At 41.5% G+C, this 17777-nt stretch overlaps 1 protein-coding gene across 10 annotated transcripts in view; it reads left to right on the forward strand.

Moving 5' to 3' along the window:
• The window catches only part of EHBP1 (EH domain binding protein 1), a 334112-nt gene that overhangs the window by 260072 nt on the left and 56263 nt on the right, over nucleotides 1-17777 (forward strand). For 8 of the 10 annotated variants that reach the window (XM_090050445.1, XM_090050452.1, XM_090050433.1 and 5 more), the window contains one exon: nucleotides 5228-5375. In XM_090050445.1, the coding sequence (XP_089906571.1) occupies nucleotides 5228-5375 (148 nt within the window). The remainder of the gene's footprint in view (nucleotides 1-5227; nucleotides 5376-17777) is intronic. The other 2 variants (XM_090050448.1, XM_090050450.1) reach the window with 1 other exon arrangement.

Here is a 17777-nt window from a genome sequence, read left to right on the forward strand (position 1 = left end):
GAGCTGTTTTGCAGAATGCTTTTGCACAAATACCTATGGTTCACTTTGACGTTACAATTTTTTGTTGATTTCTTTACTTTAAATACTTGAACTGTTAGACCTTTTACTTTTTTCTCTGAGAAAGATGTATTTGTACCAGATTAGAAAAGCTAAACTGTTTCTTTACATTGAATAATCAGCCTGTCATGACAAATCTATCTTCTTCTGCATGAGTAGGTGCCAGTTTGACTAGCTTCTTTTAGGCTCACACTGGGTTTTAAGCTGGATCCATGTGCATGACTGGCAGTGCATTTGTTGGGCCAGATCTAAGGAGCCAGAGAGCGTTCAGCTCCTTTTTGCCTACAAAAGAGCAGCCAGACAACCAGCAAGAGGCCTTGGATGTAGCACAAGGTGATACTTACTTAGTCAGCCATTCTTTTTTTTCTTATAGGTTTTTCTTTTTAAGTAAACTAAGAACTGATCAATTTCAGAATGAAACAAGGAATTAAATTATCAAATGGATTATCTTTCCAACGCCCAAATGTTTTCTACCACAAATACTGTACCATGGGAATTTAAGGTTTTTCAAAACACAGTTGTTTGTTTTCAAATTTAAAAATATGTTTCTTCAAAAAAACACAGCTTTGGTTTCCATACTAGAGCCAAGTTCTCTCATTATGTCTCATCTTTCTCTAAATGGAGCAGTATTGGTATTACATTGCTTATAACTCCTCTTTTTAGGCTTTGACAATAATTTTAATTCTGTAGTCAAGGCCACGAGGTTTTGTTTTTTTCTTTGTTTTTAAGAGTGATGTTATGAGTATATGTAAAATACATTGGTGTAAAATATTTTCAAACTGCATTATTCATTGGGAAGAATATAGAAGTGGCTCCAGCTACCTGTTCTGAAAAGAGAAAACATACAGAATATTTACATGTCTGTTTTCCTTGGTGATCACATTTTGCTAAGTCACATGTCTAAATAAATACTAAAATCCAAAACTTCTACTATTTTGTTTCCATTAGGTATAGCCTGTTTAGTAATTCATATTTTGCTCGTTACCTGTGTATTTTGAGCTGTTCTGAAACTTCACTACAGAGTACCAAATATAAATGTAATCCCTAGGGTGATCAAAGATATAATCTGACCAGATGGGACAAACTTGAGAAAGATTTTGACTTTCCACTCTGTTTTGCAACAAGAAAGGCTGATTTTTTTCCCCCTCCTTTCTTTGTTATAAAAGGCAGAGATCAGGCCATCCCCAGAGAAATGAGCAGGTGTGGCCATTTACAAGCATGTCTGGTTATATTATAAACCAGCATAAGAAAAGTTTGAAATGGTTTGAAAAGATCTGCTAAACAGTTTTAATGTTTCATCCCAAATCCTATTTACTCAAACAAGAGCCGATCAAGGTCACAGTAAAAACCCAGCCTGCCCAAACCTTTAAACATCTTGTAATTTTATTTTTTTATTTTTATTCTGTGTTCTGTAGTAAGTGAATAGGTACATTTTGGTAATCCTCGCCTCTGGACAAGCACAGAATTCTTTTTTCTTTCTGAATGGCTAATAACAGAGCCGTTCTTCCTGTCTAATGATGAAAGGGGTGGCAGTCAAGTTCTTTTTCTTAGCCGTACTATGTAATCGGGGCATACCATGGACAATTTTGAGTTTTATAGCTACGTGAATTGCCATCAGTGTTCAGTAGAGTTATATTTTAATTTTGTTTAAGAAGCCTATAACTGATTTTAAAATCATGTTCTTTTCTTTTTTTTTCTTTTCTTTTTAGATCTGTCATTAAAGATTTTTGGACATTGCAAATAATTTTTTTTTTAAAGATCAAACAAATGCAGTTTATAGTGTTTTTATAGAGAAAAACAGTTTTTGTGTAATTATTATGCCTGACCATATAGCACTCAGAGAGCAACTAAAGGTCTATCGAAGCATTTATTGAGAATGAGAAAAAGAGCATAAATGTTAAAAATATAGATTGAGTGAACTGTATTGGTGGGGACTGATTCCTCCCCCACAGGACATTAGCATTCTAGATATTTTAAAGTTGGTCACCTCTAATTTCTCATGCTGCCAAATGACATCATTGGAGGGTAATGATCTCGGCAACTCCACTGACAGTGTCTCACATTCTAATTCACCTTCACAAATCCATGGCATCATTTTTGGCCAAAGCAATGTCAGTCACTGACATTTGCGGCAAGTACAAAAAGGACCCCCTAATGGCAGCCATTTTTATTTGTTTCTTAAGATCCAAAGACTGCTGAAAGAACAATTGGATAAAGTTGAGGATTGGAGAAGCTTGATTTTCTTGTTCCTGTGAAATGAAACTCCAGTCCTTTTTCTTCCCTTTCCCCTTAAAAGCAGAAGTCTGCTAGGGGGTTGTAGCTGTGTCAAAGCCGTTGGGATGCCACTGCTGATCACTTTAATTACTAGGACTAAGGAGGATAAAATTAAAAGTAGCACCATTGAAGCAGTGGAAGAAAGCTTGCCGAGATGTCGGTGAACTGTGAAATATAAAAATTGCATACCAATACATTTTTATAGGAGGGAAACAAGGAATTACATTACTTATTCTTGAAGAGTTTGTCCTTAAATGGTGAAGTTTTACTTGCTGTGCATCCATGTGGCAGATTTTTAGACCATTACAAAGTAATTGGGGGAAAATAACAGAGTAAACTTTTATGTCTCTCTGTTATGTCAGATACATGACAGAGAAGTGAAAGCTTCACCTTCACCTAGTTTTCTCTTTAGTATTGAAGAGTTTCTAGCATATATTGTTGTATCTGAATTTTCAGGTCCCTTTTTTCCCTTGTGGCAAATTATTTGTTTTTGAAAAAAATACAGTTTTTGCAGCCCCGCCACCTTTTTTTTTTTTAGAAGAGTTGATAAAGATATTAGGTAGGAATCAAGCTGTACGTTTTAATATGATTGTTTTTTACCTTGCAACTTTTATAATTATTTGATACATAGCTTCTATGTGCTTTAAATCATAGTGGCTCTCCGCAATCGCTTCATCCCTCAAAGCTTGATAATCAACAGTTCAAATACATGTGTTGAGTTTAAGCTATAAATATGCTGATTGCCTTAATCAGCACAAACACAAGCAACAACCATCAGTGTTTGCACTAAGATACCCAGGATGCTGGTGACTATGCTAATCATTCAGGGGTAAGAGTTCTTTCTTTAAAAAAAAAATTCAACCTACCCTATTGTAGGATGTTTCTTTCCTAAAGTACATGGAGCCTGATATTGAATCTATCATTGGCTGTAGTAGATTTAATTCTGCCATATGAATCTTCCATATTAAATTGCTTCCTTACCTTAAAAACGTGTTTTAATTTAATTTAAAACCATAAATTCATATATGTTTGGAGCAACAAATCTGAAACATATGAGCAGTTTTACTTCACGTAAACTCAAATTTAATTAATGTTGCCAAATACAGTGGTTGAAATAAAATTAGTTGCTGTGTCAGTTGGCTGGCTGTAAATGAAATTAAATTGATATAGTCCATGGAAGATACAGAAGCTTTCTAGCTTTCTTTCTAGTGTGTACTTTAACAAATAAGTTTTTGATAGAACTGTTGCTCTGTGCTATCTGGGAAGTTAAGGGGTGAGAAAACAAACAAAGCAAATATGCCATCCTCCTGAAGAGCTCACAGGGCCCAAGCAAAATTGTCTTTATAGTGTTAGGACATTAGTAGAAAAGTAAATCAAGGCAATCTGATAGGGAACCAGAATTCTGTCAATCAGACTCAAGATATTGTGCTGTGTCCATATGCTTTGTTTACTGTAGGGTTTTATGAGTTGTAACCTGCCCATGCAAGCTGTTAATGAGGCTAAATCTTGCTGCTTGAGGATTGAATTACAGCACACCTCTGGGCTAATGGTTATAAACAGAAAGTCCCATTAGGGCTGCATTTTGATTCTTTCATTTGCATTTTTTCTATTGTACCAAGAACAATGATGAATAAATAGCTACAAACAAAAAATTTACATGGAAATAGATAAAATGTACCTAATTAGTATTTTGTGCTTGTTTTATTAATGATTGCTTAAACTAAATAACACTTTGTAGCAGTCTTTTACAAACATTTGCAGGTGTGGAATGTCCAATTCCTTGTTTAATGGGAATGGTGTTTGACATTCATTATAAGAAAATTGAGTTGCAAGTATTGCCTTCCAGAATTAGGTAGTTGTTACATTCAGCCTAGTTAAGGCCATCTGCAAATACTTTGGTTTTATCCCCTGTATCAGTATGTATGTAGTTTGAAGTAAATTTAACTTCATGCCAAGTGCCAGGGTTTGTTATACTTATTTGTACCCGTAGTATAATATGGTTATCATAATTTTTTTCATTTAAGTTTGAATGATGTTTTAAAAACTAAAACATAAATTCAGTTCTCTATACCTTCCTATGTATTGTAGTAGATCAAATTAAGCTTACATTTTTTTTAAATTTGTAGTGTCAAACTTTTTTCAAAATCTGTGCAGAAAAATATTACTAATGGTTTAATCAGTTACATGGTTTATCTTTTATAGCATTAGTGAAGGGCTTAAAATGTCTAATAGAACAGTGGTACCTTGAATGTGTTACCTTTGCATATGTTACCTGTTGTGAGATATTTGTTATTACTGTATTTAACATCAGCATTTTAAAGCAGAGGAAGTTCTTTTGTACCTACAAGCTATTGTTCCAGCTGCAGTTCCTGTAATAAAGATACAGTAGTTGAAGTGGGAGGCCAGAATTCTCTTACCTGAGATTTGCATTGCTTTAACACTCTTGAAGTCAGCTCAGGTAATGATGTACCTGAGAGCCATCTGGCTCCTGCTGCACATACTGTGATGCACTGTTTCACTAATAATTCAGTTTAATAAGGTCATTTTATAGCCATCATAAAACTTTTGTAGCTGTTGCTTTGAGACAAAAGTTCCTGAGATTTGTTTTGTATCAGAATATTTTACAGAGCATAACTGGGGAAAAAACGTGTCATAACTGGCTGAAATTGCAAATCATAAAAATTTTAACATGAGAATAATTTTGGAAACGTTATAAAAATATGATTCATGGATGTCTTTAAAAACTGTGGTGTGACACCCAACTGATATAGAGCATCCTATTTATAATGTGGGCCAAGCACCATGCTGTAAACCAGTTACTATCATGATGATCAGATTGAGAATGAAATTGCATTTCTGTCAATTACTGAGTTGGCAACTGTTCAATATATCTTAGCAGCAAGATGAAGAGCGACGTCGGCAGCTGAGAGAGAGAGCTCGTCAGCTAATAGCAGAAGCTCGATCTGGAGTGAAGATGTCAGAACTTCCTAGCTACAGTGAAATGGCTGCAGAAAAGTTGAAAGAAAGGTCAAAGGCATCTGGAGGTGAGTTAAGGAACCTGGTATCTTATTCCTATGGCAACCCAGAAACCAGAGAAGACCTTTTTGGGTGTCACTTTTATTCACACTTCAAAATGTTGTTGTAGGTAATTGTTGTTCATCAGGTACTCATATCAAGAGATCAGCTATGGATATGTTTTCCAAATCAGGGCTGTATCACTTAAATTCAAACAGCTAAAAGAACAGTCCATATGTTACAGGAGAAATATTGCCATATAGGTAAGAACTGTTGGCTCATATTAGCCTATTATTCAGGTTTGATTTTACCCCTAAATTTTCAGAATTCCATTAAGTATTAGTCATATGGAAATTGTGTGGCTAAAGTCCACTGCAGTCCTTGAAAAATGTAGGATTATGAATGTAACCTGTGGAACAAAGTGTATGAGAAAGATTTAAGAAACTTTACTTTTTAATTAAACTTATTAGTAAAGCTATTTTTAGGAACATTTTAAAGAAGTCCTCTGGCATTAAATTGTTTTTATTCATTGTAACCTGGGAGGTATGAGCAATAACCTTTTGATTTTAAATGACAGTGTTTTGACATACCACTTGCCTTTACAATTTTTAGTTGTAATGTTACTGTAATATTATTAAATGGACTTTGAAATGTCATTAAAATTCATATACCTGCCAGCGCTACAAGCAGGAGTAATGTAGTGTCACTCAAGCTCAAATGGGCACTGAACACATTTCAACATAGGCATCTTGCTCTTTTAGCATCTCCTACATATGTGAAGGAGAAATTATTTTTCGTATACGAACTGGTAATTGTAAGTGCAAGAGTCGGGTAAATTCAGTGTTACGTTTATGATGCTGCATGCAGGTTCATTTGTGACATGTTTTCTTCTGTTTTCAATACATTTTTAAATATATTCTTTTTAGATGATTTTACAACTGATTTGCACTCCAGACCTACTCTCTTCTCCATTTAATACTGAGGCTGGGAATGGCTGGAAAGCATCTGAATATATCCAGTTAGATTGGATCATCAGCTCTCCTGCTCACTGGGTGAATGCAACATGCCAAGATGCCTCCTGTTGGGGGCTGCTGTTCAGCTCTGCATTCACTATAAGCAGGAAAAATAAGGCCTTAATAGAAATAAGGAATTTTAGCTGTAAGATGCAAGAGCAAGATCCCTTAGAAATATGTACTGCTAGTTGCTTCCTTTTTCTAACATGTTCCATACACTAATATTAAACACTATGGGGATATTCAAACCTGATTAATGCGGGTGGTACTTCCATGCCAGTGTGTCAAGTTCAATGATGGCATGTGCATAGTACTGTAAGTTACATTCTCAGTTTCAATTGGCTAGAAAGCAAAAGTCACATGGTAAAGTAAGGTAAATATCAACCAATATTCTACTTCAGTGTTTATCACTCTTAATCCTGCTTTATTTTATTAGCTGCACACTGATATTATCCCACTATATTCTCCAGTTGCTTTTCCTGCTGCAATTTCTCTTTCCCTTTAAGTGTGAAGAGAGACCTTGTACTGAAGATGCTCTGGATGCCCAGTTGGTTTCAAATTACAGTATTTTCTCTTTCACCTACATTCTAACCACATTAGACCCTAATATCAGTTGATATAAAATGACTCGTTAGGCACTTTTCCATGTGCTCCGTTGCATTCTGATTAGAACACATTGAAGCTGACTCGATTAATCGAGTCTCCTGGAACATTCTAATCAGAACAGTTCAGCATGCTGCAGTGTCTCATGTATTCAGTATCTCTGTGTTTCAAACTGGCATTGAATGAGCTTAAGTTAAAGCACCCCTACCATTTTGAAAAGTGGGATGGTGAATACACAAGATACTGCGGGCATTTTAATTAAAGTGACTCCTGAGAGCCACTTTGTTTAAAGTGCCACCCCTCCCCCCAACACACACCATCCTGGAGCACATGTATAGGTGCCCTTTGTGTTTAAAATTCCCATTATAGGCAAACTCTTCCATATTCTATAAGCTCCCTCAAAGATTATTTTGAATTTGATGTCAGCATAAATAGTCCCATAGTATTTGTGTTCTTTTATTCCAGTACCATAACTGAGCAGGAGTTACCAGGAGACCAAGCTTAGGTGTTGACTAGGATGGGTGGAATAGGAGGCAGCAAAAAATAGCAGCCAGCACACTGCTGCTCTGCCAGCAGGACAACAACAGATGTTGCTCCATGCACCACTGCCACCCAAGGTACAGCACTGCCAGTTACTCCTCTGCTTTATTCTCATCAGAATATTCTGAATCCCAGTAAAGCTAGGAACAGACATCACATTTGTCTCGGAACGAGTTGTGTCTGTGTTTGTCCTGGAACACAAAAGTGCCAGGATTGGCATGCATACACATCACCCTTCCAAACAACGTTTAGTGAGCAGCTGGATGCAGTGCCACCTTTCTGCCATTGATTCAATAATGCAGTCCCGAGACAACCATTCAGATGCATTTTAGGATGTCCCAGGACAAACTGTTAGTACTTAGGGTTTGTCCCAGGACAGCAAACAAAGATGTATGATCATGCTCTGTCCCAGTTTCTCCTGGGACAAATTTATTGTCTATTTGTAGCCTGAGAACAGATTTTTTCCTTCTTTTTTTACTCTCAGTAAAAACCTAGGATGAAATTCTGCTCCACTGACTTCAGTGGGACTAGATTTTTACTCCAAGTTTCTTTAAATTTTCTGAATAATTAATTTTTTCAAACTTCTTAAATCATCTTCTATTTTGTCATAATCTCCATAATACTTGATACCTCTAGGTAAAAACACATGACATTTGTAGCTGTTGTGATTGATCTAAATGTAGCTTTTCCCTAGAATGAATTGTAATTAACTTTATTTAGCTGTGATTGTCCCAGGAAAAAATGTTATTTCAGATACTTCAGAGATGCTTTAAGTGGGACAGTAGGCTTATACATCTGTAGTATCCCAAGATAAAAGGGTTTCTTCTGGGGGAAATCTCATATCTGTTTTTATTCTCTGTTTATTCTGCGCTCTGTCTGCTCTTGCATTCTATTGTTTTCCAGTATTTGCATAGAATTTTAAAGCAAGATCCTGTGCCTTTTAAGTCCTGTTGAGTATTAACTCACTGCATGTGTGCTCCCACAGATTCCAGTGTGACTAATTGCAGTGGCATTACTCAACATGAATAAGGGAGTCAGAACTTGGTATATACAGTTTATAACACCATAACAGCTCCTCTTCATTGCCAACAGTATTTTGATTTGTTTGACTGGCTAGCATATTTTCTGTTTTAATGAGGTTGGGATATAACCATAATGTTATATTCTCTACATTGATTTCCATATAGTAGTCTGTCCAAGTTAGTTGCATTTTTGTTGTACTTTTATGTTTTGTTGTCTATGCACTCTGATTTACCCTTACTCTTGTTCTGTCTTTGTGCAAATTGTCTTACTTTCCTTCATCTTCATTCTTTCAAAAAAACCCTTCTTTCTTTTTCTCATAGCACATATTCAACCTCCTTCTCATTCTTGCATTTCAGTATTGATAAATTGTTGTAGATTTCCAAGCCAGTTCTATATTCACAAAGCTCCTTCTATATTGGAACAGTTTTGGGAAAGTAAGATAATATTTTTTTTAATCCAAGTAAATTACAGCATAGATATGGGTGCACAAACAAGTTAGCTTGAGGTAAGATAGGGTGGGACCTTACAGTTTCAGCCATTCCACAGTAACTGGCATTCTTATCCCACAGTGGGTACATCTATACGTGTGCTTAACTGCACATTAGACTAATTTGCTGTGGTGTACAGCATCACAGCCTGTACATGCATTGCTATTAGATTGCAGCAAACTAGTTTTCATCACTTATTTTCACTATCAGGAACAGCAAAAATAACTGCGCCTAAATGCATGTGTAAACGCTGACCTGGGCGTACATTGCACCTGGTCAACCCAGGCAGACCCCTTCCTGCTGCCTGCCACAGGGCTCTGCAATTTGGAGCACACTCATGTCCCAGCCAGCCCCTCTGCCACCCAACATCACCTCCTGGAGCCTGGGGCTGACCCCCAGGGTCCTCTGCCAGCCCAGGGCTGCTCTGCCCTAGTTCAAACTGCTTCAGTCCCGTATGCATGTGCACCCTGGACCACAGCAGTTTAAGCATCTACACATGCCATTAAAGTGCTGTGATAAACTCTGGTGCACCAGAGTTTATCATGTTGCCTTAATGATATGTGTTGATGTACCCGGTAAGAGCATGGTAGTTTAACCCTTCATAGTTTCATGGTAGCTAGGGTCAGGAGGGACCTGAACAGATCATCTAGCCTAACCCCCTGCCACAGGCAGGAATGAATGCCGGGTTCACAAGACCCCAGACAGGTGATCATCTAACCTCTTTTTGAATTTACCCAAGGTAGGGGCGAGGACCACTTCCCTGGGAAGTTGATTCCAGATTCTGGGCACCCTAACTGTAAAATATTGCCTCCTGATCTCTAATTTAATCCTATTCTCCATCAGTTTATTACCATTGTTCCTCGTCACCCTGAAAGTGAAGTGAGATACCTTGTATTTGTCACAGGCAAAGAACATGCACCCAGGCACTTAGCGCAAAGTAGCTGATTATCTCTCACACTAACTTGTTCATGTGCCCACACATCATTATCTCCATTGCTTTTTCTTTTAACTTTCCTCAAAATTCCAGATTTAATAGGCTAGATCTTGTGAGTACATTCTGAGTACTACTCTGAGTTCTGTTATGTTTGCATGTGTTCAGTTTTTGTTTGTAGTAATGGATTCCCTATACAATACCTGAAGTCAAGCTTATAATACTTTTCTACAATTTCTATAGATCTCTTCTTACTACATGTTTAATTAGCTTCTCTCTCACTCTATCTCAGCTTTAAGAAAAAAATCTTACAAGACATTTAATGATTTATTTTCTCTTTATTCGTATCTTTTTTTTAAAGTGCTTTATTTCTTGAGTGTCCATTTTGCAGATTACTTTCTTGCTCATTTTTGTCAGTGAAACTCTAATCTCTTTCAATATTTCTGCTTACTCATTGAGAAATTTGTGGTTGGACATTGGCACTACATCCTCATTTTAAAGTCTTTATTTAACCATAGCCTGAAAAATCTACATATCTTTGACAAATAGAAACTTTCCTTGTGTATAAAAGTCATCAACCTTTGCAAAATATGGACTTCAGGGAGGTTAGGTGATTAGAAGAAGAGAAAGACAATATTTCTTTTCCCTGTGAAGAGCTAGAGAGGTTTACAATTGGGGTTTCAGATTTGTTTGATGGCTACTACTAGGAGACTGATAAACGGAAGCATTGAGTAAAGTCCTGGAGCAACATTATGATAAAAGTTCAAATACTTTCTTCCTGGTAACTCAGGGGCAGCAGAGTTGGAATCATGTTTTGGCTTCATCCCTGAACAGTGAAGCAGCTGTCATTCACATCTGTGATTTACAAGAGCACTTTGCTCACTGACTATTAGGTGTCTGCCATACAGCTCTCTCGTATTGAAGATGGCTTGTTTTGGGGGGGGGTACAGTTGCAAAGAGAGAGGTGGTAGAGTAGAGGGGAGAGAGGGGGAATAATTGATGGTTTTTGTTGGAAAAAACAGATATGGTGTTGACAGTAATTTTGGTGACAATATGTACAAAATATTAGAGACCAAAGATAAGGAGAAGGAGATACTGAATACAATGAAAGGTAGGGAGCGAGAAACAGAGAGAGGGTATTCAGGGGCAGAAGCAGTGATCAACACAACTTACAAGCAGCATAGGAAAAGATGCATTTAAAAAAAATTAAAGTATTGGAAAAAGGAGGGATGGAAGCACTAACCAAGACTAGAGGATGTAGTAAGTTACATTTTAAAATGTATAAAATAGAGAAGCAGTTGACAATACATTACTTTTATATCCAGTACACAGTAGGAGCTACACAGTTGTTCTGTCCCTTCCAGTTGCTGAAAGAGTGACTTTGGACAGATGTTCATGAGCGAGACATGGCATCCCATGCCCAGGTTATTTTTTTCAGTAATATCTCGTTTTCTGAAAAATTACCTCTATGGGCTTTGTGTTTTTTTTCTTAACTTCCGGTGGTTTTTTTGTACCTGAAATACTGTATTTCTACCTTTTACCTGCCTTTCATTCATCTACTTTGCTTTTCTTATAGTGTCCAGCTTCTCCTAATTGCATTCTGCTGTCTTAAAGCAAACTTTACACCTGATATTTCAAAAAATATCCAGCTGAGTATACTGCTTGAGTGGTGTCCCAGTGACAGCCTGAAGATTGACGTTCTCTTGTCTACAGAACAAGTGCAACAGGGGCAGCAAGAGCATAAACTTTTGTCCTTCTGCAGTATGGTTCAATCCTTAGAAAAGCTTGTCTATACAAGAAAATTACACAGCCCTGGTTTTGTTTAGTTTCCTGGAAACTGATGCTGCTAGTTTGGGAGAACCTCTTACGTAAATCAGTTTTAGAGTATCTTGTGTCAATTTAGCTGAAGGCAATAAGGAATCAAGTTAAACTAGATCAATATAAGGCACCCTGGCTAGGGACAGAAATTTCACATAAACTAGTATAAGTGATCGGAAACCAGTTGAAATCTGTAACACAACAGAAATTGCACATAAACCACTTCTAAAATAGCTGAAACCAATTTAAGATAGACCTGGATAGATGTAGTACCAGAATTAACTGATTTAGGTTAAATCAGTTTACTGAACTTCTATCTCAGGTCCCCTCCAAATTCAAGTTAACTCATAGTCCCCCAGCATCTCAGGATGCTTTGCACCTTCCCCACAACCCTTCTCTCACAGGGTGGGTGGTCTAGCCTTGACCCAAGCTGTCTGCTCCAGCTGAGAAGGGAGGTATGCTCTAGCACCCCCTGGCTTCTGGCCTAAGCCACTGAAGGCATGTTGCTGCATTTCCAGAATCAAAAGTGAATGTCTGTTCACTTGCTTATTGGTTTAATCTACACCAAGGGTAGGCAAAGTACAGCCCTCGGGCCAGATCCATCCCATGGAGGGACTTTGTACAGCCCATGCTGGGTCCCTCAGTCTCACCTGGCCCAGGCACCGTCCAGCCTGTAGCACATCCTGCTACCCCTGGGCCCCACAGCAAGGGTGGGGTAGGTCTGTGGTTAGTGGTTAGACTCCAGCCCCAGCCCCATGGGCACTGGAGTGGACCCACACACAGAGCCCTGGCCTTGGCCCTGGCCCTGGCCCATCCCATCCCCATGCCTACTCTGGACCCACCCTGACTGGAGTGAGCAAGCTCCAGACTAGCTGGGACCCGCATGCACAGTTCAGACCCTGCCCACCCACAACGAGTAGCAGAAGCTGTTGCTGGGTGTGGAGGCAAATCAGCTGCTTCCCTCTCACTGCTGCTGGGCCTTTCTTGCTGCAGCCACCTGCAAGCCCACTCCCAGACTGCCCTGAAGTTTCTCTCTGTTGCCGTCACCACTGCCATGAGCACCGCCTTTGGGCCACCCAGTGGGGCAGTGGTGGCAGTGGAGAGGAGCCTCAGGGCAGCCAGGGCACAGGCTTCTGGCAGCTGCAGCAAAAAGGGCTGCAAGGGGAAGGGAGCCACTTTTCTCCTATGCCCAGCAGCAGCTTCTACCACCACTGCTCATCGTGGGCAGGCTGGTCTGGAGCAGGCACAGGATGGGTCAGGGTTGAGGCTGTGCACATGAGTCCCAGCTAGTCTGGAGCTTATCTGCTCTGGCTGGCGCTAGGCGGAACAGGTGAAGAGCGGGCCAGTGCTGTGTGCTCACTTGCCACTGGGTAGTGGTGGCGGTGAGGAGCTGCAGGGCGTGCTGCCTCCGGGTTGTTACAGTTGAGGGGAGGTTGCTAACCAGCCTGTGACAGCTCCCTAAAACTGCCTATGTCGCCTGCAAGCCCAAATAATTGCCCACCCTTGACCTACACAGTTTAAGCTAACCTGTGAAGATTGAATCAATTCAGCCTCGAGCTTTTTGACTATCTGTACTTAGCCCCTGAGATCAAAAGAAGTGTCCCCACAACAGGGTTGCACCAATTCAATTCAGTCAGGTTTTAAACTGATTTTAATTGGTACAGCTTCCTCAGGTAGATGAGGAACTTCCTTTGGAAGTGAGAGGATAATTCATAGTCCAGAGACTTAGAATTTTCTGTTGAGGCTTGACAATCAGAGTACCAAATGTCAGTGACTTAGACTGTTTTATTATGTTCAGTTTATCAATTTCTGTTTCTTCATACCTAACTCATGACACTGGCTTACCCTGGTTAATTCTTGGATATCCTTATTTCTTATTTTTTAATCAAATATATTTCTCAACGGGTGCCAGAAATAAGTTGGAGTTAATGTTTTGAATATTTAAAAAAAGATATTTAATATATTCAACCAATTTCTATTTTCCTATTTAGCTCTTTTCTTTCATTATTTTATCCTGACACTTCCCATATTCTTCCAAAAGGCCCTATGCTGCAATTCTTACTTTTGTATTTTGGTCTCTCTTCAATGTTGTTTTAAAACTGTACACATTGGGCACATCCAGATGAGCCCATACGTACCTCTTGCTGCATTTCAAAGCAGTTTGAGATGTGACAAGAGGCAGGCTGGGAACAAAAAAAAACCTTCCAGTGTGGGCTCAAAATTTGATACCTAGATATTCAGGTAAAAAGCAGGACAAGGCACAGTCCAGGACCATTCCCTGAGGCAACTGGAGGCCCAGGTCCTCCAAAGCAGTGCTCTGGTAGCTGGCCAGAGTGTCTCTGTGCCTGCCCCTTGCCCGGATGCTGCAGCATGCTACAGCACATGTGGGGCAAGGAGCAGTCCAGGCTGCAGTGATCTGGACCCTGGTTCCATTACAGGTAAGTGCGGGGGGAGCTGTGAGGGTGCGGGGGACCGTGGGTGGTGGGCAGCTTGGGAGGGATAGGTTCCCTGGCCACCCCCCACAGGGCCCACAGTCCCTGTGCAGGGCCCACAGACCCCCTCCCCCCCCCCACACACGCACACAGCCCACAGCTCACCCGCAGCAGCAGCCTCCATTAGGGTGTTTGGGGCATTCTGGCACAGCCCCCCCAGCATGGCGTGGGGCAGCACAGCTTGGCCTCAGCCACCTGGCACCCAGTGCTGTGTGTGCCATATCACGCAGGCTTGGCTTGGTGCTACGTGGCACCGTGTGCCTTCGGGCAGCTCTGGGCCACTCGGTCTGTCACTCAGGGCTCCGCGACACTTGTGGGGACCGCCTGTCGCACCGCGCCAGGTCCTGTGTGCACGGACCCCGTGTGCCGTCGGGCCGAGCCAGTTCCATGCATGCAGGACCCAGCCCAGCATGACAGGTGGTCCCCGCAAGCGGTACAGGACCCTGGGTGACAGCCTGAGCAGCCCAGAGCTGCCCAAAAGTGCATGGCACCATGCTGAGCCAGGCCAGGCCCGCATGATGTGGCACAGGCAGCACTAGGTGCTAGGCAGCTGGGGCTGAGCCATGCTGCCCCAGGTCGTGTGGGAGGGCTGTGCCAGGAAGCCCTGAGCAGCCACATGGCCGCTGCTGCTACTCTTGCTGTGACACACGTTCGCTGCGAGCTGGACCAGGCTCTGGGTGACAGCTCGAGCAGCCCCGGAGCTGTCCGAAGCTGTACAGCCCCATGCCACATTGCGCTAAGCTGGGCCAGTTCCACGATGAGCAACACAGGCAGCGCCAGCTCTGAGGTGATTGTGACCATGCTGCACCACTGGGGGCTCTGGCTGCAGCAGGTCCTGAGTGCCCCACAGCCGCTGCTGCTCCAGGGATGAGCTCTGGGCCCTGCAGGAGGGCTGGGGCCCTGCGTGCAGCGCATGAGAGCCCTACAGGGGGACATGTGGGCCCCATGGGGGCGCATATGTGCTGGGCAAGAGGGGCATATGCCCTGTGGGGTGGGGTTGTGGGTCCTGCTGAGGGGGGCAGTCCGTGTACTGTGTGGGTAGGCTTCACCCTATGGGAAGACAGGGAACTCAACCCTCCAAACAGCCCCCCTACCCCACAATCCACCCACAATACCCACATCCCCAGGCCACCCCCACAAACACCTCATCCACTTACCCAGCCACAAACCCGAAACCCCTGCACAAGCCATATACCCCCCAACCTCACCCCCACAAGCCCTGCACGCACCCACAGACTCCCCCAACCCTCCCCCTCCAAATTGCTTTACACTTATAAATATATCAATAAAACATTGCCCAACTGATCTCCCTATATATAGTGGCATTACATTTTAATAGCTGAGGAATGCTATTTTGGGTATTTTAATGAGAGAATTAGGGTTTCTTATCAGAGTATTTGCAATTCATAAGCAGGGATTACAGGATCTCTGCCGGTGACACAAGTGGCAAGACCTGTGCAGAGGAGCCTGTCAAGGGCCAGCACTGGGGACCCAGCTGGAGGGAAGATGAGGTGGCTGACATCTTGGCCAGTTGGGGCCAAGAGGACACGCTTTGACAGTTCAAAGCGGGCCACCATGAGGAGCACGTCTTCTGGTGATAGCTGCCCAGATGGCAAAGCGGGATCCCCCATTCGGGTCTGGTAGGCACGCAGCCCTAGGGCTGCAGATCCAAGGGGGTGGGTGCTGTCATAGGTGGCGGCAAGTCACAGCCAGAAAGCAGCCCCCACTGTCAGACTGCTGCAGTGGGTAGAGGGTGCAGGGGCCACTCCAGGATAGAGCTGCTTCAGCAGTCAAATTGGCACAAGGGGTAGTGTCCCCAGATACCAAGTAGCTGGGCCTCAGAAACTCTAGAGAGCAAGTAGCCCTGAGCAGCTCACCAGGGCAGGTTTTGGCCACAGGCTCTGGTTCTGGCCCCACAGGTGCTGGCCCCAAGCTCTAGCTCAGCCTGGCTGCAGATCTGGGAGGAGCTGGGCAGGTTTATTTTTCCCCAGGTAGCACAACTTGCCCCACACCAAAATGCATGTCTGGACAAGTACACTGAGGCATAAATCCCCAGCTCAAATTTGTGCTGCTGTAAGTGCACGTGCCTGCATGTGTGGATGCACCCCCTATGGCATTACTCCCTAAATGCTGTTTGTGCTTGCTCTGTTCAAAAGTTGATTAAGGTGCAGTCTGTTTCTCGGGTCCACTTCCATGTATTTTAAAAGGAATCATGTCCACAGATCTTTACTTTTTTTATTCCACTAAGTATGCACCCTCATTTTACACCAAGTGCCTCAAACTTTTCCCACTACTCATTTGTTCTTTTCATAAAAGAAAACTATTATCTCTTTATCCCATTGTTACTTTTATCAGGTATAATTGATTCAAACATACTTCCATTATTATTACACGAGAAAAATTTGGAACTTGCAAAACCTGAAGAAGGTTTTTTTAACATGCCATTAGTTTTGAGCAATATTTGAAGCCCTTCGGGATTATTTAAACAATATTAGCCTTTTATTAAAGTAAACTTTTCAGAGTAGCAGTGTCATGATAATCACATTCTCCTCTGAAGTTTACTGACTTGAAACAAAACTGTATTGGGTCAAGTCATCAGGGAACTTTGCAGGTAATAAAGTGCCAGGATTAGAAGTGGAAATGTCCCATGAATTCAACATTTTTGCTCCTTTAGTATCAGAAGTAGCTGCCCTTGATTTAAACACAGTATCTGGCATGTATGTCTTATAAAGAAAAAGCAGGTCATTTAAGGCAATACAAACATTCACGTAGTATCCCAAGCCCTAAATACCATCAAATAAATTATTTTTCTTTCTACTTTTGATTCTTTGAATCTCTGAATAGTTTGCTGAATGAGTGACTTGCTGAATGCTGGTATTCTTGTTGACTTGATAGGGAGCTCCTCAAATTACAGACCAGGCTAGGTCTAGCGCATGTTTACTCAGAAGACTCCGGCAGAGGAATATCTACTTTGAGGATCCTAATTAAGCTGATGCTTGAGACAGGGGATGTGGAAACGGATGTGGCTTCCCTCCTCCAGTATACACCCTCTGTTTTCTTCTTCCACTTCACTCAACAACCTTTTTAGTTCTCTGCCATCCCAGTACCTTTCTAAAAATCACTCCTTACTGTTTTCCAACTCAGATACCTTGCAGTCTGCCACTTTAATTTCCAAGTTGCATTATAGGATACTTTGTATTTCGTGCTACAGAATTTCAAAGGAGATATGACAGGGGACTTGAGACTCATCTTGAAAGCACTGATGAGAAAAAGAAGAGGCACTCTTTGAGGAAGCACAGCAACATATATCAATCGCCCCTGCTTCAAGACAGTGGCACATTCTATTGCTGCTGCCACTTTAAAATCTTTCTAAAATCTTTCAAATATCTCTTTAGTTCTCAGTCCATTTTCAGCTCATCTTTTCATTGTCTGTCTGCACTTCCTGCTGCTTTGGACATTCCCTTTGGTTTCATTCACATGCCTCACTGGTGACTCAAAAATAATTTGAGACCAGAGCGTAAAC

Source organism: Crocodylus siamensis, chromosome 1, assembly GCF_052110815.1.
Source record: "Crocodylus siamensis isolate JL-2025a chromosome 1, ASM5211081v1, whole genome shotgun sequence".
In the NCBI taxonomy this organism is placed as follows: domain Eukaryota; kingdom Metazoa; phylum Chordata; order Crocodylia; family Crocodylidae; genus Crocodylus; species Crocodylus siamensis.